Raw genomic sequence first — 23,591 nt, 5'->3', positions numbered from 1 at the left:
GATTTTTGTGAATTGCCAAGATGCTTGTGTGAAAAGCAAAATAAAACCAAGAACTTGCCCCTAAAATGCATTTTTATTTCCAGCAGCTAAGGAGAGGCTGATGCTGCATCTACCAGGGAGTAGTCATGAAAGATGGGGAGGCAACTGATTCATCTTACAAAACAAATACGCAGCGTAGCGAGCTCAGGGTTTCTATTTAAGTTCACACTGTATTAACGCTGCCTTTTATGTGTGGGTGGTAGTGGTTTTTTGGCACAGTGACTAGATCCATATGCAGCCAGAAAGGTGCAATAAAAAGGAATTAAAAATAAATAAAACTGTCTTTACCATGTGGGTCTTGTTCATTTGACTTTGGGCTGCTTCTTGCTCTGCGCTCCGGTTTCTTCACCGCTGGAGCCCCGCCGCCGCCGCCGCCTCCGCTGCTTGCACCATTGTGGCTCTTTGCATAACCATTATATACAGTTGTGCAGCTGCCTATATGGCTTTTGTAGATGGATGAAGGAGGACTATTCAGGCGGTTTTGGCGATCAATCTGCCTGTCTTTGAGTTTTTTGTGCTGTGGTTTGCTGTACTGATCTTCCCTGGTAATATAGCTGGACATCCCATATAGTGGTATGATTTCTGCAACGAAAGAATTCACCCTTGTTAACTCAGAACACCAAAATCACTACATTTCCTCTCATGGAGCCAAATTCTTGACCATCTCCAAATGAAATGATTCTAGATTCTCCTGGAGATAGCTTTTACAACCATTTTTTTACTTCAGAAAGCTCTTCTGCAGGACTAATTGTTTATTTTTTCTGGTTGGTAAACATGCTCCTTGGCTGACAGGATTTCCTTACTCTTTGTGTGTGAAATCCAGCAATTAGGGTGACAGATTGCCTCCCCTCCCCCCCCCCCCCCCCCCCCCCTTTTCAGTCTTTGTGTTTCAGGGACACAGATTTCAAGGAAAAACCCAGAGAGACTGATATTTAGGAAAGTGTCTTCATAAACTCCCAGCAAGTATCTTCCCCAGGGCCTGACCGGCCAGAACATGGTGAGATGCCCTGGTTTCAGGCTGCCAACATTGATTACATGCAATTTAATTTCCCAGTATAAATAGACTTTACAATTGTGTCAACTGTGCCTGCCTAAGGAGAGAAGTGCTTCATGAAGTGGAAGCTTTGGTAAGTAAAATTGGCTAAAAAAACCCTTGAGAAATACCATCATTATCATATGTACACTGCAGATACACTTCATAGAATCATTTTGGCTGGAACAGATCTTGAAGATCATCAAGTCCAACTGTTAACCTAGGTCACCACTGAACCATGTCCCTCAGTACCACTGCTACCTGGTTTTTTGAATCCCTTCAGGGATGGTGACTTCCCTGGGCACCCTGTTCCATGGCTTGACAAGCCCTTCAGTGAAGAAATTGTTTATACTATCCAACCTAAGCCTCCTAAACCTCCTCTGGCACAACTACATATAATCCCCCTTCTCCCCTCCAAGAATGACTCTCTCTAACCTAAGGCAGGTCTAGCTTGCCGGAATCAGAGTATTTCCTGCTTTTCTCTATACTTCAGTCCTCCTTTTTTGTGCTTCACTTTGAGTTGGAAGCTTGAACAAATTCCTGCCCCAAACAAGTTTTGCCTTTGTTAGCACAGCAACAATTGACTCCCAACACAGTCTGTGTATTCTTTCCTACATCCATTCAGAGGCTATCGTACAAACTTCTGAAGGAAGCAAACATCCTATCCAGCTGCTGGAAGCCCCATTTGCAAATTGATATTGCCATATATGCTGTAGCACAACTTTCCAAGTTGTGTCAACTAGCCAGACTTTCTTTCTTTGCTATTTTGGTGTGGCTTGGCCTTCAGCTACACAACTCTGTTTGTTTTCTCATGGCAACTAGCTGCCTAAAGCCAGCATGCTACAAATAAATGCAATTTTTGTTTAAAGTAGAAACCATTGCACAGCAAACAGGAAGCTGTGGATTAATCCTCATCAGGACAACATTCACCCATTATTTCAGTGTGTCACAGGTCATTCCAGTAATGCAAAGAAGGATTTTTAAAATTCAATTTAAGTTGAATCAGCTTTTTTTGTATCTCCAGGCTACAGAGATGTTCAATGTCTCCTTAACTAGAGGCTCTATGTTCACTTTGCACACCAGACTTTGTTAAGCAATTGGACAAACTGTCCTGTTCCCTTTTCAAGGGAATCTCTCTCCTGTGCATCTGTGTGGTGACACCATCCCACTGGTTTACTGAGCTTTCTCCCCACCAGTATAATGGGCCAATCAGGGAGGTGGTGGGGTTACCATCACTGGGGGTGTTTAGGAAGAGACTGGATGGGGCACTTGGTGCCATGGTTTAGTTGATTAGATAGCATTGGATGACGGATTGGACGCGACGATCTCAAAGGTCTCTTCCAACCCGGTTAATTCTATTCTATTGTATTCTATTCTATAATGAAGTGAAGTGTTTGTTGCAAGAGTCTGTTCCTTACTAGAGAACGAGACCTTTTGGTTAATGAAAGCTTCAAGAGCTAACATCAGTAGGTATCCTCTTCTTTCCCTCCCTGCCTCTTCCGTCCCTCTTCAGCAGAAGCCCACTTCTGCTGATAAGGCTTAAACACACTCTTCAGAAAGGGTCTTAAGTCCAGGTAGCTCAGCAATAATGTAAACCCATGATTCCTGAATGGATTTCCATGTTAAACACCTCAAGTAGCTTTGCATTTCTGGTTAACACCCTCTTGCAGACTACACAAAGACTTACCTCCAGGGTGGCAAAGACACAACAGCACAGAGTTCAGCCAGAAATATGCCCCTTTCACTCCATTCTTGCAGTTATTTACCCATGGCCTGATTAGGGTTGCCATGCTACCCTTTGGTATCAGACAATGCTTTCCAGTGACTTACTGCACAGTCCCAAGTACAATAACAAACAGAACATGCTGCTACTTCTTGGAAACCCAGGGCTGGGAGCAGAAAGCACTCTGTGGCCAACAGGAAGCGGCATCCGGCTTTTCCCACTGGAAATGACTGCGGCAAACCGTGATCAGATCCTGCCCGCGTGTCTACCCTCATTCCCAAGCAAGGGCTGAAACATTTTGTCTCTTGGTTTTCTGAACAATGCTGCATCATGACACAGCAAGAGCAACCAGCATGACTAACGTCCCTAGCTCAGAGCAGGAGATGAGACATTTTTTCCCCACTGTATTTACCAATTAAGCTAAAACTGGCTTTGTTTCTGCAAGCTAGTGTTGTAATGTAGCACTGCCCTGTGCTCCTGCACTCTGGATGTCTACACACCCTGCTCTGCAGGTTAGAGAAAGCCACTCCATCTCTGTAGACAAAGCCACTCCACAAGTTCTCCATTTCTGCTCTTGGTACAAACTTGCTGAACACAGGTGTGAAATACCTTCCTTCCAGCTCACCTTGTTCTCCATATATTGTTGGGGGAAGATGATGCTGTGGGAAAAACTGTGGTGGTATGTCCCCAGGTCCAGTGACAGGAGGATAAAAAGCTGTATGAGAGTTGTGGATGAAATGGGGATGGTGTGTCAGGTATGGAGGTAAGTGATGGGTTGGAGAGATGGCCGAAGGATAGCTAGGAGGGTAACACTCTGGAGACTGGGGGGTAACCACCACCCTCCGTACGCCGGTGTTGTCTTCTATCACCTGAAAGGGAAGGCAGGGAAATGAGCACGTTAGGCAGCGTCTGAACCGAACCTTTTAAAACCAGCACTGTTTACAGCTTGTTCTCCCATCCCAAAAAGGCTGGCCCTGAGGTTTACTCACAAACACACTTCTAAAATTAATATCAGCAGGAATAATCATAGTGGTGACATGGCCTCTCTTGGAGACTCAGATAAATAACTATGTGGCTAAGACACAACATAAACAACCTGTGATTAGGGAGTAAAACAATGGAAAAAGGAACAACAAAGCACCAAAATAAGAGCAGTCATTGGGACCAACCTTAGATTCTGACCATAAAATTTCTAGCACTAATTCTGACAGCACTCTGAGTACAGAGTGAGTAACTCTTGGAAAGTAGCTGGCACGGCCGCAGCGGAGAGGCTGCGTATGTGCACAGAGACATGTACACGGCAGGAACCTGTTGTGTTGACACATGTTTTCCAAATAATTGCTCTGTTCACAATAGGTAACTGTTTAAGACAAATTATAGGGCAGAAGGGTGTTGTTTTTTTCTTCTGCAGAGCTGGTCTATACATCCCTGCAAAGCAGCTCTGCAATACGCATAACTTGGCCCCCGATGCCACAGCCAAAGGATGTAAAAACAGATGTAGGAAGGTGGAAATGTGCTTAGGCTGAAAAAAAAAATACTGTTCAGCTTAGAATTTTTCCAGAGGTGTATTTCTGGAGAGCAGTCAACCAGCCAAATTTCAGCCCAGACTTAAAGAGTCAAGCTTTTCTTGCAGCTTATGCAAAAACCTTCTCCCATTTCTGTAACTGAAAAACACAACCACTTCACCACATCCCTTCAACTCTGTATGGTGATGTGTATAAGGTAGGAAACCATAAAGGAAGCAAGGAAGTTTTAGTTTCATACAATTACTAAGCTGTTAAAAATCTATTTTTTATTAAACAGACTGATGACAAATGGAATAATACAAGTGATGTGCTGTATGAGATAAGCAAATACGCATCAAGGGCACCTGCCATAAGATGCTGCCACTCTCTGCTGATGATCACCAATGTTAACTGGAGTTATCTACTACCCCCCCCCCCCCGCCCCCCCCCGACACAGCAACATCAGCAGAAGAGACCCTGCTGTGGATCCCCATGCTCCAACAACCCAACACATCAGTGTCATGGTCTAAACCTCTAGGAAAAATTTGTTTATGCTGATAAACCCTGAAGTGAAGCCATGGTATGGGCACATGTTGTTTCTGCTGACCCTGCTGCAAAGAGAGTAGTCCTATGAGATGATGTCCACAGCCATGAGCAGCACTGCTCCAGCAAACATGAGTCTGTGCCTCAGGCATCAGCTCAGCAAGTTATGAGAGGGTAAAATGTAACTAGAATTAGCTGACCCAGTTCCTCCCTTCAGCTGTGTGTGTCTCAAGGTTATACAAATTTGTGCCTGCTAGCTATGGGCTGCGAGCAGAGGCACAGACAAGTTCTGTGGATTGACTGGCCTCCTACAGAAAGAAAAAGCTTCCACAGAAGGTGAATTCATTCACTTGTAATTGATATTTTACATCATGCATTGCTTGCTATGCTGAGTAACCACATCAGGAATTGTTTACCATAACATACTTGATCCTAACCTCTAAATTTACACCTTCAGCTAGCAACTTGTCATCTGCCAGCTATAAATTTCAAAGACTTTAGAGATTCCTCAAAAGATAGCTGGGCCTCAGAGATTTAAACTAGCACTACACTGTAACTGCTGCATTTTTAGGTCTCCCATCTCTGCTACTGGTTCTACTCAACCTCCTTGGCACCTTGTATCCTGGTGCCAGGTCTCAAATCTGCACTCTGAAACCTAGAGGAAAACCCTTTTCTATTCAGCACATTAGAAAAACAGAACTACATATTTAGGACTGGGTACAGAAATGCTGCATTGAACTCTCTTAGACTTGACTCATGCTCTAATTTAACTGAGATAGCAAGTTCCTGTACCCTGATGTGAAAAGTTTTCATCATGGCTTCAATGAGTCCAAGCCTCAAAGGCAACTTCATCTTGCAGGTGGGTACAAGCTCTTCTGTGTGCATCTGGATCAAACTGCCTGTGTACTCTGTGCTCCAGTGAAAGATGACTGATAGTTTGTATCCTGCAGCAGGACATAATGTAAGCCATATTTCAAATTACTAGGGTCCCTCTTCCTGAGCTAGAGAGCAGGGAGGAATGCTCAGAGTCCTATCAAAGGCCTTTCTGATGAAATTATCCTGATAGATGAAACTGTAAGATTTCAGGAGTACTAAAAGCCACAGATGAGAAGATGAAATGGAATAGAATGGAATTATTTGAGTTGGTAGCAACCTACAATGATGATCTGTCCAACTCAAGGATGAGCCAGCCTCACAAATGTTTTTCATCATAAAGTTAAGAGACATAACAACTTACAATTAATTTTTGTCCCAGGCCTCAAATGCCAACAGCAATCTGGGTACTTGATGTGCCCATGTTCCAAATAAAAGCAGAAACACAGGGGGCCTTATAAGAAAAAACAAACAACTTTTTTTCCCTACACTACAGGGGTGTGTTCTCCCTAAACTGGGACTTGAAGGTATATAAATTTCTGATGTTGCACATACAAACTTCAACTATGTTATTCTGTCCTTAACAGGTCATGAAACTGGTAATCCAATGTATTATATACAGCAGACAGCAATAAAACCAGCATGGGCTAAGGCTGCAGGTATCCCTTGATCTGTAGTATTTGCAGTGAGCAGACTGCAGTGGAGCCATTCTAGGAGATAGACTAGACTAGACTAGACCAGACCAGGCCAGGCCAGGTTGGAAGAGACCTTCGAGATCATCACATCCAACCTATCATCCAACACTATCTAATGAACTAAACCATGCAAGCAAGCACCCTATCAAGTCTCCTCCTAAACACCTCCAATGATGGTGACTCCACCACCTCCCTGGGCAGCCTATTGCAAAGGGCAATCACTCTCTCTGTGAAGAATTTCTTCCTAATCTCCAGCCTAAACCTCCCCTGGCACAGCTTGAGACTGGGTCCTCTTGTTCTGCTGCTGGTTGCCTGGGAGAAGAGACTAACCCCCACCTGGCTACAACCTCCCTTCAGGTAGTTGTAGACAGCAATAAAGTCTCCCCTGAGCCTCCTCTTCTCCAGGCTAAGCAGCCCCAGCTCCCTCAGCCTCTCCTCATAGGGCTTGTGTTCCAAACCCCTCCCCAACTTTGTTGCCCTTCTCTGGACACGTTCCAGCAAGTCAATATCCTTCCTAAACTGAGGGGCCCAGAACTGGACAAAGGACTCAAGGTGTGGCCTAACCAGTGCAGTATACAGGGGCAGAATGACCTCCCTGCTCCTGCTGGCCACACTGTTCCTGATACAGGCCAGATGATGCTTTAAGACAGAATAAATTAATGTAATAATGTAAATAACGTAACTTAGCAGGGAGGCTAAACTTTGCTATTTAAAGAAGAAATCTGCAACTCCTTGTATCTGCTAAAAACAAAAATAAATTAAAAAAACCCAACCTGTCATAAAGATCATAAATTCATCAGGAAACACACAGTTTGCTAAACTGTCTCCAGTGCCAAGAAGCAATGAAACCTTAATCCCTGTTGAGGTCTCCAGATGCAACTGGAATATTGGAAGTAATCGTTATTACTAATTTTAGCTGCTTAAAGCAAACAAATAGCTTTGGTCATTCGGCACCCAGAGCTAAACTTCCATTAGTTTGTGTTGTGCAAGCAGTTCCTAGGTAGATTGTCTTTTGGTGGTGTTTTTTTGTTTTGAGCTTGCTGGTGTAATTGGCACACTGCCTCGATGACAGTATTATGACAGCACAATTCTGTGTGAGTTTTTTTTCCCCCATATTTTAGGGAGCTTAATTGCTGAGTGAGGTAGACAGCTTTCAGGAGAATCTGGATGAACATTACTCATACCAAATAAAACAGGCTCAGTTGTCAGGTTTTGCAAATACCATTTTCAATGTAATTTGCTTTACACTAAAGGTATGACTGTAGCAATGAAAACTCAGTCTAACTAGAGGGTAGAATAGAACAGAACAGAATAGAATAGAATTAACCAGGTTGGAAAAGACCTTCAAGATCATCAAGTCCAACCTGTCACCTAACACCATCTGATCAACTAAAGCATGGCTCCAAGTGCCTCATCCAGAGTCCTCTTAAACACCTCCAGTGACAGTGACACCACCACCTCCCTGAGCAGCACATTGCAATGGCCAATCACTCTCTCTATGAAGAATTATTTCTTAATACCCAGCCTAAACTTCGCCTGGCACAGCTTGAGACTGTGTCCTCTTGTTCTTGTGCTGATTGCCTGGGAGAAGAGACCAGCCCCCACCTGGCTACAACCTCCCTTCAGGTAGTTGCAGAGAGCAGTAAGGTCTCCCCTGAGCCTCCTCTTCTCCAGGCCAAGCAACCCCAGCTCCCTCAGCCTCTCCTCAGAGGGCTTGTGCTCCAAACCCCTCCCCAGCTTTGTTGCCCTTCTCTGGACACGTTCCAGCAAGTCAACATCCTTCCTGAACTGAGGGGCCAAAAACTGGACACAGTACTCAAGGTGTGACCAGGCAATTCACATATTCTAACTACATCACTCAGTATTCACTCTTTGGTTTGTTTTTTCTTTTGCCGCTGACATTTAATACTACACTTCCAGGAACAAACAGGCTTGTTAATTTTGCATAGGTAAATTGTCCTTGTATCTTATGAGTCCCAGTTAAAGGAACATGATCCCTCTCATCCTGCAGCACACACACTGAGTGAAGGGGTATCGTATGGAAATACACAATCCATTTCCACTTGCTTTCCAAAAAAAATAAAAGCATCACAGAATGTTAGAGGTTGGAAGGCACCTTCAAAGATCATCCAGTCCAACCCTCCTGCCGAGGGGGCAGAGCAGAATCACCCAGAGCAGGTCACACAGGACTGCATCCAGGCAGGTTTTTAAAATCTCCAGAGAAAGAGATGCCATAAACTCTCTCTGGGCAGCCTGCTCCAGTGCTCTGTCACCCTCACAATAAAATGAAGTTCCTTCATTTAAGTCTAGCACTTAGTGTGCAAGCACATCTGGAGCATGGCCCCTGGGTGGAACACAACCAATACTTTGGGAATTTCATAAACTAATTCAAAACTTTATTCATAAATCAATCTGTACCGCACAAAAAAAGGACAGAATGAGCTCATCCACAAGGAACTTGGATGTCAACATCTTATTTATTCATAATTCCTGCCAGCCCTGACACGTTTGCATCACTGCTTTGCCATCCAGTTTTAAAATTGCACCTTGAACCTGGTACATGGGATCCTTCCTCCATACATTGATGATCTTGAAATTATCCATTTATAATGGTGGCAAAGGATGCTGGCATCTCTTGAATCTACAATGATACAGATCTTCCAGGCATTGGCTCATGAACTTAAAAGGATCATCACTTTATGGCTTGTTCCCTTTGAGTTTGAGATCATCATGACCTTGCCTGTGTTCAGAGCATTAGGGAGGATCATCCTGCTAAAGGACAACTTGATCAACCGCAGTCTACAAAACACACAGAGAAGCATGTGTAAGCCATACAAAAACAAAGAGCTTGTGGCTAAAACTTATGCAAGCCAAAGACAGTCGGAGAAAATATCTCTCTTTTAGGGTAGAGAATGTACCCAAGAGCAAAATCCTGATTCCCCAGGACATGATGGATTTTCTACCCCTTTACATGTCCTTTAAAGACTTTCCTCTGTCTAGAGGTTATGCTTTAGTTCTGTAAAACATTATGCGCTTCATGCAGGAATATTGAGCGGCAGGACCATGGCTTGAATTGCATAGTTCAGACTCTCTGACCCCAACATCATCTCCTGACAAAAGCAGACTTTACCAGCACCATGCATATTTCATCTCCCAACCAGTAAACCAGTTTTCTACTCTTAAAATACCTGTGGCAGAGACCACATATTAACAAAAAGCCACATTTCATGCCAAATTTTCATGTCCAACTATACATGAGTAATTCCTCAAACTCCAGTGGAATTGCTCCAGATTCACTTCAGAGAGAACAATCCTCAGCCAGTAGCCGTAGGCAAACAAGTTCATGATCATGGGGTTTGATATTTCCATTTTTGTAATTCTCCTCAATAGAACACTCCAAATCCTCCTTCACTCCTCTCAAACATACACTGTGAAAAGTAGAAACAACCCATAAGGACATCTCCAAATTTAATATCTTAGCATCCAAACAACTATCTTTGTCTTCAGATGTTGCTAACACCAGGGAGCCACACTGCTCTGGGAGCCAGAAGAAACCATCAGGCCACAGACCCTGACGGCAGGAATAGAATAGAATAGAATAGAATAGAATAGAATAGAATAGAATAGAATAGAATAGAATAGAATAGAATAGAATAGAATAGAATAGAATAGAATAGAATAGAATAGAATAGAATACCAGACCAGACCAGACCAGACCAGACCAGACCAGACCAGACCAGGTTGGAAAAGACCTTTGAGATCATTGAGTCAAACCTATCCTCTTAAACCATCTAATCAACTAAACTATGGCACCAAGCAACCCATCCAGTCTCATCCTAAACACCTCCAGTGATGGTGACTCCACCACCTCCCTGGACAGCATATTCCCATGGCCAATCTCTCCTTCTGTGAAGTTCTTCCTAACATCCAGCCTAAAGCTCCCCTGGCACAGCTTGAGACTGTGTCCTCCTGTTCTGATGCTGGTTGCCTGGGAGAAGAGACCAACCCCAACCTGGCTACAAGCTCCCTTCAGGTAGTTGTAGACAATAAGGTCTCCTCTGAGCCTCCTCCTCTCCAGGCTAAGCTAAGAAGTCTCTAGTGGACACCCTTGGAGTGGATGCTGTCTCCCAGCCTGCCTCTCAGAACTCATGCAGCAAGGAAGCAGCTCTGTCTGCAGCTGGGAACTGGAACAGACATTAACAGTTTGTGCCCAGCTCCTGAGAAGGGATAGGAGCTGCTCCTTCAACATTCAACAGATGAAGCCAAAAGGGTTGACGTGGCACACATTTAACTGAGACTTGACTAGCATGCCACCTTCCACAACTAACTTTTACAGCAGCAATACTGTCCACCAAGAGTGCACCGAGGGACTTTTTCTGTCTTGTATATTTAACTAACCCTTAGCCAATAAAGAATTGCAGGGACATGAACTCTGATCTGATAGTTCATATCTGCCAGAGGTGCACAGAGGTTTGTCTGCTGAAAAGGAAATGCAAAATAACTGGCTGTATTGACTTGGTCTTTAAAAGCAAAACCATAGCATGAAAGATCTGTACTGGTGGTGTGTATTTGTCTCTTATTATTTTCCTGGATTTTTTCCCACCCTGGCTAAGACTCATCATTGGGAACATCTCTTCAACATCAACAAACCTGGCTTCTACTCCCAACTACTAATATGGTTCTTGAAGCCTAGAAATAGAGTCTAATTATTTTTCTGCTGCTTCCAGTGGGCTGACCTTGCAGGGCACACGACCTCCTGCCAAATTTTTGCTGATCATTTCAGAAGAGGTAATGAAGCATCATTTTAATCCAGAGTTGCAATCACTAGATAACTAATGCAATATTTAATAATACTCACAGCTCCAGCAGGCTTGGCACAACAAAATGGGGGGAAAAAAAAAATGTTTCCTGCCCTTTTTTTAACACTTCTCTGCAGGGGTATCAGCTTTCTGCCTGTCTCTTAGATGTACACTTTGGGGAAAAATCAAACTAAAACCCAAATATAACTGGATTCACCTCTCAAAGTGCATTCATTTGCTTCATGATCTTTCCCTTACCATTCTAAATTTAAGTTGTTTAGCATAAAATAGAGCTTTTTAACTATCAGACAGTGGGCAAAAGCAAACAAGGCAGAGATGTATACTGCAGTAAGAACTGATTTGATTACTACACATTTTCAACTACTACGTAACATGAAGTCATCTGAAAGGCAAGAGTCTCACTCACCACACAGCAGAAGACACATTCTGTTGCCTAAAACTTTACAACATATTTCCAGCTCCTTGGAAAAATTTCTTCAGAAGAGGGGTTTTGGTTTGTTGGGTTTTTGTTGGTTTGGGTTGGGTTTTTTTTTTTGGTTAAGAAACTACTTAAAGGCTTCTTTAGTGAATTATTCTGCTGCTCCACAACAAGCAGAGAAGAGGAACTGAGTTCAGACTGCTACAGCTGGAGAATTTTCATCATTCAGGTTTGGAAAACATTTCAATTATACCCAGCTATATCAGTGTGGGGGTTAAGAGGTATAAATGTTTTAATAATGAAAAGGTTTTCTTTCAAAAGGAAGAGTGCAACTCCTCTGCATGGGTCAGTTCATTAAATTATTGAGGGCATGAGGAGTTTTAAACAGCACTGCAAATGGTGCCTGACAGCGTACCCCTACCACCCACCCTGGGATGCTTGAGAAGCAGAAGGAAGTTGGACCACCCTGCTGGCATGTGTGCCCTCTCCCCAGGGCTGCCTGACAACGTTCCCTGTGCTTGAAGCATGCTCTCACCCTGCTCAGAAGTTACAATACCACAGAGTGATTGCAGTGTTTTGTGGGATTTAAGTATGACGCCATCTGCAATTTTTCAGCCTTACACAAGCTCACATGTTTCCTGGGGAGGGGAAGAGATTCCAGGACATCATCTATTTTCTTCTTAGCAAGAAGCCAAAATATATGGTATCAAAAGTTCTTATGCTGTTCATCAAGGATAGCTGAAATACCTTGTATGCATTTAACAAAGCTTTCAGTCCAGGTCTCAATGAAAGTAGAGGACTGATTGTATTGTTCACAGCTACTCTGCCTTACATCAACCTTTCTTCTTTATTTTCACTTTCCCCCCCAGCCCCCCCTTTCCTTACTTCAGAAAGAGTCCAAAAGCTTTGCAGAAGATGGAAGGAACACAATCTGGTAATCTGAAGTGGTTATTTATCCAGAAGAGCAGTAGCTGTTCAAGAGTTCCAAAACCTAACAAATTTGTGGAAAAGCTTCTTCCATTTTTTTTTCCCCCCTCCATAAATAGACAATTAAATCACATCTCTTCTTGAAAACAACCCAAAACCTCCACCTCTTGATACACCACAGAATTTCTGCTGGGAAGATCCTGAGGATCAACAGCAGATTTTATAGCTGTGGTGGCTCCTCCTCTCACTTCCACTGGTCTCTTATCCTTTCTGACTGTCACTGTCAAACTTAAGGCATCACCTAACAGCAGAGACCTTTCCCTCTCTGAGGGAGAGGACTGGCACACATAGGCTCAGTCTGTATATGTAACTTTTGCTAGTGTTAAACCCCCAGCTGGTAAACATACCAGTGTGTGAAGGTGCATGTGCCTGCTCACCTGTGCAAACATGTGTGTACTGTCAGGACAGAGGAGGAGTATGAAAATATTAATGAACATGGTAATACACACTAGTGAATAAAATTTCAACCAAACAGACTTCCTCTACATGGCTCAAGGCTTTTCTACACATTTTAATTCTTCAAGAAGCATACCTGTGAGATATAACCAGGAGGCACATGAATAGGGGGAATGGATCCGTTGGGTGACATCATGGGAACCTCTGCTGGTCCTAGGAGAAAGCCAGCAATAAGATGTTAGGTTTTTATCAGTGAAAAATTAAAGAAGAGAAAGAAAAGAAACCAATCACACAATTGCTTAGAAAAGGCTAAATATAGCTTTCTTTTTGAAGCCTGCAATAACAAAAAGAGCAGCTCTGCTAATTTTTGGTCTATGGAAAATGCTTTGTGCCATCATTCTGAGAATAAGATCATTGTCCAATGACTTTACCATATACTCTACTGAAATAATATTTTCATCATAAACCAGCTCAAACATAGACTTTATATTACCCCCTGATCAACTTCTACAACATTAAGCAGTAATACAATATGTCCTTTAGCAGCCCACAATTCCTATATTGAAATCTGCTGAAGTTATTCTTGTCGAAGGCATGGGAGCACGGAACAAAGCAGAAACTGTGCAGCCTGGAACTAGGCAGCTCCCAAGGAAAGCATCCAATTGTAGCACAAAATAATAAAGTATCACATATGTGAAAAACTATCTATTTAAGAATGCACAAAGACCAAATTCATTATCTCAGCTATTCAGACTAACCTTGGAATGTGGTTATACAAGCAAGAAGCTTATGGTTTCCACTGCAAAATCCAGCCCTGAACATGCAAGTTCCATTTTAAGGCACCGAGTACAAGTACAACAAAGCAAGTGCCATAACCATTCCACTTTGGCAAACAGAACCTCACAGCTAAAGGAACGTGTCTAGATCAAATGGAAATGGTTTGCTCAATTGCTTGTTGACTCAGCCACTGAAATCAGAAATGCCACACAGAGCAGTCAATAGATGAACCCCTCAAACATCAGACAGACATTTGCAATGAGAGCTTACTACTTTGAAAAGTAAAATTAAATTCATTACTACCTTTTAACATACTAGAATGTTGGCACTAAGCTGTTAGCCCATCTGCCATGGGCCTAAGAACAAGGGGAAACCCTCAATATCAATACAGGCTGGAGAATGATGAAACTGAGAGCAACCCTGCGGAAAAGGACTTGGGGGTAGTGGTGGGTGAGAAGCTGAACAAGAGTAAACAATGCATGCTTGCAGATCAGAAGACCGATGGCATCCTGGGATGCATCAAAAGAATTGTGGTCAGCAGGTCAAGAGAGGTGATTCTGCCTCTCTGCTCTGCTCTGGTCAGACCTCACCCAGAGCAATGTGTCCAGCTACGGGGTGGACACAGTACGGAGCAGGTCCAGAGCAGAGCCACCAAGATGATCACAGGACTGGAGCACCTCTCCTATGAAGACAGGCTGAAAGAAGTGGGGTTGTTCAGCCTGGAGAGAAGACTTTCAGGATACCTTAGAGCTACATTTCAATATCGGAAGGGGACCTACAGGAAGGCTGGGGAAGGACTGTTTAGAAGGGTTTGGAGTGACAGGATGAGGGGCAATGGTTTGAAGCTGGAGCAGGGGAGAATTAGGTTGGACGCAAGGAAGAAATTCTTTACCATGAGAATGGTAAAATACTGAAACATGTTGCTCAGGGATGTGGTTGAGGTTCTGTCCCTGGAGAATATTCAAGACATGGGCAGGGACACCTCTCAACTAGACATTGCTGCTCAAGGCCTCATCCAACCTGGCCTTGAACATCCCCTGGAAGAAGGCATCCGCAACCTCCCTGAGCAGCCTATTGCAGAGTCTCACCACCCTTGTACTGAAGAGCTTCTTCCTAAGATCCAGTCTAACCCTACTCTCCCTCAGCTTCAAACCATTCCCTCTTGCCCTATCACTACATACCATCACAAAAAGTCCTTCTTCAGCCTTCCTGTAGGATCCCTTCAGGTACTGCAAGGACAGCTGGTTCAGAAGAGGCTTTACAGCAAGGCAAAAATGCTGTTATAAAATTTAAAATCCTGACTTCACCATTTAAGTAGAGAAGAATTTAAATATTAAGACTGCTTAATATTACAAAGCTTTCACATTCAGTCTGTTTCAGTCTCTCACTGAAATGCTGCCTTGGCCCTAGCCAGTCTCTCTCGAAAACAAGTACTCTGACTTGGAAATAAATGTTAAAATGGGACAGTTTGGGAGTTTCTCCACTCAGACCAGACAGTCCCTATACAACAAATGAGAAGCACTTTGCTCAGCATGCCTCATATCTGTCCTTCTAAGCCTTGTGCCAACTGCTCATATGGAGTAGCAATCTACTTGCAGGAAGAAGTCAAACTCCCACACCAATGCTGTTGACTGTAACACTTCCCTTCCAATAAAACCCCCTAGACCCCGTTTTTTATCATCAAAAGGTGCACCATGCAAGCTGATTCTTCACCTTGTGCATGGCCCACAAACTGTTAAAGTCATTTGGACAACAAGTTTCAAAAGAATGACAGCCTAGTGATTTGCAGGTAGATTTTGTTTCCAGCACTTTGATTTCAAGGCTAGCCAAATGACTTTAGCATACATTATTTCATCTCTCTCCTCAGTGGTACCAAAATAATTTCAAGTGGTAGTGAGTAAAATACAGACCCCATCTCCACAGCACAACAATCCCCATTTTTAAAGACTATTATCCCCATTATTAAAGACTATTCTTGCAGTGAAATCATTCTTCAGTTAACCCAAACCTATACCTTCTGAACTTGTTTCTGTGGTTTTGTTTGGGTTGTTTTAGCAGTATTTTAGTTGGGTAAAATATTTTTAAGCTGTGAAAAAGTGAAGGATGCTCCTCAGATGCTTGTATCCACAGGATGTATGCAAGTAATGGGTTCTCTAGGAAATTAGAGCTTGTAAAGTTTTAATTGAAGCTCCTGGTTCTATATAAGACTTAATTTAAAGGAGAAAAAGTCAGTCCCTTCTAACACAGATGCTGTACACTGAAATCAGCTCACTTTAATACTTTAAACCTGTTAACAAACAGAGTCTGTCTCCTGAGCTCAGAATAAAAAGCAGCCAGAAAACCTCTGGCCACCTCTGCTGACAAAACAAGAGGCCAAATTCCACCCTAAGCTCCAACACCATAAATACAAACCACCTCCATCAGCTTCTGGAGGGCTGCCTCAAAACACTGGGGCTGGCTCCATTCAAAATACAGGTGCAAGGAAACTATTCCCCCTTCTCTGAACTGAGAAAGAAGGGCGGAGGAGGCATGGGTCTGAAGACATAGAAGTCCATCAGCCAGGCAGGTGTTAGATCATACTTGTCCCTAGCTTCAAGAGCACAAAGTTTTCATATTTCTAGCACATGCTAATAATTAAGGGACAGCAAAAGAAACAGCTCAGTCTTATATTGTGGCAGAGTTAATTAACAGCTTGACACCCGAGTAAGAGTCTGTCCTCTTCTTCAAAGCTACATGCTCCCCTCTTTTGTGCTGTCCTGTCACTCCCCTGACAGAAGGAAGTTAATTACTGCAACCATTCTGGATGACCAAAAAAGGTTTACAAATCTGCTGCCTTTTCAAAAACACCCATGCCCCTAGTCTAACAAAAATGACAACAATTACTCCAGCCCTCTGTGTGTCATGGTTTATATTGTGTGATGCTGCAGATCAAAGTGAGTCTACCTCCCATCTCTGTGTCCCTCTTCCCCTGCCAAGAGGATGCTTCTGTCACGAAGGGGCTGTCGGTTCTTCTGGCTGCTTTCATTCCCTCAGGAATCATGTCACAATGTACTTGAGAAACTTTGGTCCCAAGGTTTTCAAAGCTAATTATAGCCTTGGTTGCAATCCCTGCCACTTTCAAAGTTCTTGTATAAAACCAGTTTTGGAATAAGTATGCTTTTTTCCCTGGTCTCTAGTGACCTTTTTATACATCCATTAAAGACCACTTTAGTTTAATTAGGATTTTTTTCCTTAAATTATAGAAGCCACAATCTGACATTTCATTTCTTCCAGCTATAGCAATGCATCTTTCCTATTTCTTTCTTTCCACACAGCATTATATGGCAAAGAAGTAATTTTGCTACACTATTTTCCTTTCTTTAGTGCTTACAGAGCACTGCTTTGCTCCCTCTATTACTAAATTATGTCCACTGTAGAATATTTTTCACATCTAGCTCCAGCACATAGGCATATGTTTTATTCAGTGTTTCTACTGACCATTTTGCACAGTGTATTACCAAGAGCAAATCCTACCAGGCTTCATTATAAAGTTCTCATTCAGAGAGCAGTTATTCAAAACTCTTCTGAAGTTCAGGAATTTCTCAGCTTTGTTTCTAGCAAATGTCCCAACTTACCATTTTCATGCTGCAACATCTGTGCTAGCAGAGAAACTGCCTGAAATTCAGTGATTTGACACTTTTACTTTGAAATTTAAGAATCCTGCACATTTTAATAACAAGAACCCACTGCACTAGCTAAGTAGAAAATGAAATCCAGCCAGGTAAATGCAGTATATTTTATAAGGCTTAACACTTGTAAGTAATTAATGAAAAAGATGTCTCTCTTTGATACAAAACCAGCATCAACTCTTCCCCTATGAAGGACTCTTCTCAGCAAGTAGATCTATGGAGCAAGAGGTGTGACCAAATGAAAAGGAAAGATAATTAAAGGGCAAATTGACCTGCTTTGCTAAAACAAATGACCCAGGGCTTGCTGACCTTGGCTGGGACCCAAGGGTTTGCATTTTCACATGGATGAGCAGCTGTTCCGGAACAATTTCCTCAATGAAATAAGCATAAACAGGCTCCCTGTTGCTGCTAAGCACACGTGTCTTCCCCCTCCCCTTGGTTATTCTCAAAGCAGCTTACAGACCAAACAAGGTGATGACAAGGAAAACAAAACAAAGAAAATCCTGGATCCTCTTCCATTCATCATCATCTTTCTTCTGAAGCAGAGGTGTGGGGAGCGTTCTCCCCAGCTTTTTGGCCACAGCCTAAAGCTGCTTGTTAGCACCAGCCAGCCCAAGCGTGTCAGACCACTTCACAAACACCTTTAAAGCAGGATGCAAAGAGCTGGCACATAGAAACATCATCACAATTCTGAGTTTTCTGAGTTGCACCCTCTTTTGGATGAGAGCTGATTCAGATGCTACCTGAACTCTGCTCACATATGGTAAAAAGCAGAAGTGTCAACACTCAGGTGTCTACTGAGGTTACTAGGACACAGGGCCTTAAATTTGATGCTGATCAAGATCTAAATACTTTGTCCTTAGTATAAATATGTAGATTAGAGAAACTCCACACTGGGGAGAAAATGAGCAGGTTTCCCAACATCAAGTGCTTGAGGGAGTAAAATGGCTGCTTTTTGGAGAGGTCTCAAATGCTAGAAAAAAATCCCACCTATGCTGCATTCAACCTGCCATAGGTGAGGCCATGAAAGGTGCAGAAATAAAGTTATCAACAGAGCTTACCAAGGCATAGGGGTAACAAAGCATTCAGCACTTGGCCATCTCCATGGCACCGGCTCATGCCTGAAGACGACAGCATGGAGAGCTTATCCATATCTGTTTGTCATCTCATCTACACATGAATAAAATAATCATGTGAATAAAGATGCCTACCACACGTCCATTCATGTTGTCTGGCACTCAACTGTTTATTTTCTATTCAGATCACAGTTCACTAGCATGAAGTAATTCCTTCATCTCCTAAGAGTAGCACAAAAACATTACTAAACCCTTCAAGTTTAATAGACATGGCTCCATGGATTTCCAATGATGTTGGATCCTGCATCAAATGGCTATTTAAATGTAAATGAAACATCCAAAAAAACCCTATCAGCCTGGAGCCTCCTACATCTGCATAGCTTAACCACTGAACACAGTTACCTCAATCAGTACAAGCTAAGAGTGGAGACTGAAGCACGTTTGATGTAGGTAAAATGTGCTTCTCAAAGGCCTTTGTAGCTTTGGTCACACCTCTTCTCCATGGATTTAGTCCCTGAGGTGGTGGGGGATGTGATGACTGCTGTCTGTTTTCTCAATATCCTCTCTAAATCCTTTGACTACGTTAGGAGAGGTTGCAAACTCTTAACACCTCTCTACCCACTGCCCCTGATCACCAAGTTAACTTGCTGTAAATAAAATATAAAGCAAAATGTGAAAAGAATTGGAAGTTGTAAAACATAGCACAGGTCTTTTGGAGCTTTAGTGTATCATCACTATCGATATTAAACTGCAGGTCAGGTACACTTGATGCACATGTTCAGTCCTTGGACCTTACAGCCACAGGCCCTACAATAACATCCAGTCTGGAGTCTGGGTTTGACTGATGTTTTCAACATGTGCAGACAAACTCAGGCAAACAAACATCTAATCAAAATACTCAGAAACCTGTGCCAAATGCATCAAGCAGACAGCTCCTGGAGCGTTTTTCTGGCTTATTTACACCACAGCACCTTTGCTGATTACACTGAAGACTCTTGAAAACAGTTTATTCTACCTGTGTTTGCTACTTGACCTGCTACACGCAGCAGGAGGCCCGAGTGCATTCGGTTTGCAGTTAAACAGCACGCCGCGATTTAATGGAAGAACCAAGAGATTCCTACTCAGCAGCATGCTACTTTGAAATGTGTCTCCCAGATGTTTTACTCTGGTTTTGGGCATATTCTAGAAATACAGTAACCCATAAAAACAGGAAATTAATTAAAATAGAGCCGCAGCACCAAACATGCCCTGTCTAAAGCTATCACAATACTACAAGCTGTTACACAGCAGCTCAACCTGTAGAGGAAGCAAGCCAGGCTAAATGCTCCTTTTTAACACACACACACACACACACCCCTAGAATTGTGAATTAATGCATTTGCAAACATCAAATGTTCAACATTTCAAACATTAAGTGTGTTGTATTCCAAGATATTTACCCTGAGACCATAAAGAATTGTCCCACTTGTCACCTGCAAGACCTCCCATGCCATTCTGCACCTTGGTGTTGGGGTTCATCACTTGTCACCTGCAAGACCTCCCATGCCATTCTGCACCTTGGTGTTGGGGTTCATCACTTGTTACCTGCAAGACCTCCCATGCCATTCTGCACCTTGGTGTTGGGGTTCATCACTTGTCACCTGCAAGACCTCCCATGCCATTCTGCACCTTGGTGTTGGGGTTCATCACTTGTTACCTGCAAGACCTCCCATGCCACTCTGCACCTTGGTTTTGGGGTTCATCACTTGTCACCTGCAAGACCTCCCATGCCATTCTGCACCTTGGTTTTGGGGTTCATCACTTGTCACCTGCAAGACCTCCCATGCCATTCTGCACCTTGGTGTTGGGGTTCATCACTTGTCACCTGCAAGACCTCCCATGCCATTCAGCACCTTGGTTTTGGGGTTCATCACTTGTCACCTGCAAGACCTCCCATGCCATTCTGCACCTTGGTGTTGGGGTTCATCACTTGTTACCTGCAAGACCTCCCATGCCACTCTGCACCTTGGTTTTGGGGTTCATCACTTGTCACCTGCAAGACCTCCCATGCCATTCTGCACCTTGGTTTTGGGGTTCATCACTTGTCACCTGCAAGACCTCCCATGCCATTCTGCACCTTGGTGTTGGGGTTCATCACTTGTCACCTGCAAGACCTCCCATGCCATTCAGCACCTTGGTTTTGGGGTTCATCACTTGTCACCTGCAAGACCTCCCATGCCATTCAGCACCTTGGTTTTGGGGTTCATCATTTGTCACCTGCAAGACCTCCCATGCCATTCTGCACCTTGGTGTTGGGGTTCATCACTTGTCACCTGCAAGACCTCCCATGCCATTCAGCACCTTGGTTTTGGGGTTCATCACTTGTCACCTGCAAGACCTCCCATGCCATTCTGCACCTTGGTTTTGGGGTTCATCATTTGTCACCTGCAAGACCTCCCATGCCATTCTGCACCTTGGTTTGGGGTTCATCACTTGTCACCTGCAAGACCTCCCATGCCATTCTGCACCTTGGTTTGGGGTCCATCATACTTCACTAATTTACTAAGTGTAGAAAAGTCCAGATGAGGTCAATAGGCTGCTTGAACAGCCTGGAAAATCATCCACTTGTGTATCAACAGCTGCTTCTCCTGCCCAAGACGACATCCTGACATCTGAAGCTGAAGCACAAAAAGCATTTCTATGACTCAGCACCATGCTGTGGGGATGGAAGAGCAGCAGGATGTGCCTGGGAACAAGGACAAGCGCAGGGTCATCCTGCACCAGAGACAGAGCACCAGTAACTGCCATGTGTAGCAGCAATGATGGAGCTGACACATTTATGAGACACTTGGACAACATAAAACTCACTGCAGTCTTTAGACAAGGTTAGACAAGTCTACTTGTTCAGCCACAAAGGACAAAGACGGGTGAGTTGGATTCTTCAGGTCTCTTGCTGTTCGTCTACATACCCAGGTGGGTTTTGTTTCTTTTTTTAAAGCAGGCCCATATATTATTCCAGAGTTTCAATCTCCAGGCAACATTTTAGAGTGGAACATTCCTTTTGTTGTTATTTTGAATAGAAAAGGAGTATTTTCCTCCCCTAATCTGAACAAACAAGAGAGATTCTTTTGCTAAAATAAACCTTTTCTGATGGTTGGCTAGTCAGCCACTACTGCAAAAACACTTGCAAAGAGTATGTTGCAATACTTCAAGCATTGAAAATAAGCCTATTCCCATGGCAATTCACCAGATGGGCTACAGATTGTAAATCAGAGATGTCTAGACTAAAACACAAGAGACAAACATCTGTCTAAAATCAGTTGACTTGAATGGCAAATACTGTTAAATAAATTAGGACTACTTTGGAAACAAAGAGAACAACCAACTACGTTGAAAACATCTGAAATGAATCAATTAGCACACAAGCCACAACACAATAACCTGAAACTGGACAGACATTCATTTTGTGATGATGATTAGCCCAAGATGACATTCTGACATCTGAAGCAGGAGCTTAAAAGCATTTCTATGACCCAGCACCATGTTACCCTACAAGGACTCATGACTCCATCCCCAGCACATCTGGCTGGAGTGAGGTTGTTATTCTCCTCACTTCACAAGTGAAACTGCGAGACAAAGAAATGAAATGCCTGATGCAGGGTCACACAGGAAGCTTGTGGGAATGTAACTGGACACAAAACCAGAATAGAGTTTAGGTCATAAGACAATATTTAAGCCTGAATAAATCTTTGAGCTGCTGCAGAACAGTAGGGTATTGCATAGAAAAGGACTCTGCTTTGAAAATAGAGGTATTGCTGTCATTTATTAACTGTTTTTTCCTTTGCATAACCCTTTGATTTATGATACAAAATATGCCAGAAACTCTGTGGACGAACAGAGAAGAGCACAGCCAAGAAAGGTGAGACAGAAGAGACATTGAACAGAAAACTGCAGCCTGACCTTTGCAGGAGGCTCCACAAGAGAAAAGAAGACCACAAAGCTAAATTCAGAAATGGGAGAAACTCATCCAAACACTGTTGCTGGCCCATGCAAACTATGGGAGAACTCTGGAAGCATCAGGCTTCATTTCAGAATCAAAACATTTAGCATATCAACTTTTTACACTGCTAAAGCTTTGTACAGCACCAGAAGGATTAGCATCCTCCAGCTGAGCTTCTCACCAGGCCTATATAATCATTGCAGTGACTTTTAACCAGAACTCAGTTTTAGGGGAAACAGATGTCATGAAAAGAGGACTGGTTTATTTTTGCACCAGTTAACAGCATTACCATTTACATACAACACAACACAGTTGCCTGATATCAGCAGAGGTTATTTACTTTGTAGAAAGACAAACAACAAGCCACGAGAACATCATAAGCATGGAAGTTCAGCTCTGGACATGATTTTGCCTTTGTAATTTTGAGATAGCTCTTGGACACATTCTAGTGATGTAACTGCTCTTTGGGGAGTGTGTGTACATGTCTTGGCTTTCTGGCACCTTCATCAAATGGCACTCGCTTGTAAAAGGGTTTTGTTCTCTGCAACAGGTTTGTACAAATGCTAAACAATCAGCTTTGAGCACAACTTCCCTCAAAGGCAGCGATAATTATACAACACCACAGTAAAAGAAAACGCTCCAGCTATTCATAATGGAATTATTGCATTCCCATGGAAACACCAAAAGGACTGTGCAATCAGCAACAGACCCAAAACCCAGCCAACAAGGCAGTTACACAGTGTGGTCTCTTCTGCCTGCCCCAAATGAGGCAGCCACTAGGGCATGGTGATTCTTTACCTGTCCACCCACAGCGAGAAGCAGCACCCGGCCACTGAAATCCAAAGCAAACCTTCACTCCTACCACCCACCTGGCACTGACACAATGCCACCAACCATCAGCACAGGGGCTGACGAGTTCTGTTCATGACATGTTTGGATCCTGGACTTCAGTGAATCATCTAAAATTCTCCATGTGCTCATCAAAACCACAGCAGTTAATATCTAAGTGACACCAAAAAGCATTTCATCATGTGGAGGTGGGGAGGGAAGGAGGATCAT

At 43.2% G+C, this 23,591-nt stretch overlaps 1 protein-coding gene across 1 annotated transcript in view; it reads right to left on the bottom strand.

The window, feature by feature from the left end:
- The window catches only part of FNDC3B (fibronectin type III domain containing 3B), a 237,014-nt gene that overhangs the window by 106,653 nt on the left and 106,770 nt on the right, over positions 1-23,591 (bottom strand). The window contains exons 4-6 of the mRNA XM_068145019.1: positions 13,169-13,245; positions 3,421-3,664; positions 328-621 (exon numbers count right to left, since the gene is read on the bottom strand). Coding sequence (XP_068001120.1) covers positions 328-621; positions 3,421-3,664; positions 13,169-13,245 — 615 coding nt within the window. The remainder of the gene's footprint in view (positions 1-327; positions 622-3,420; positions 3,665-13,168; positions 13,246-23,591) is intronic.

This window comes from Melanerpes formicivorus, unplaced genomic scaffold, assembly GCF_026170545.1.
Source record: "Melanerpes formicivorus ecotype bairdi unplaced genomic scaffold, bMelFor1.0.p_v2 SCAF_12, whole genome shotgun sequence".
NCBI classification, from domain to species: Eukaryota; Metazoa; Chordata; class Aves; order Piciformes; family Picidae; genus Melanerpes; species Melanerpes formicivorus.
Note: the sequence above shows the minus strand (reverse complement) of the source record. Positions and strands in the feature narration are given on the sequence as shown.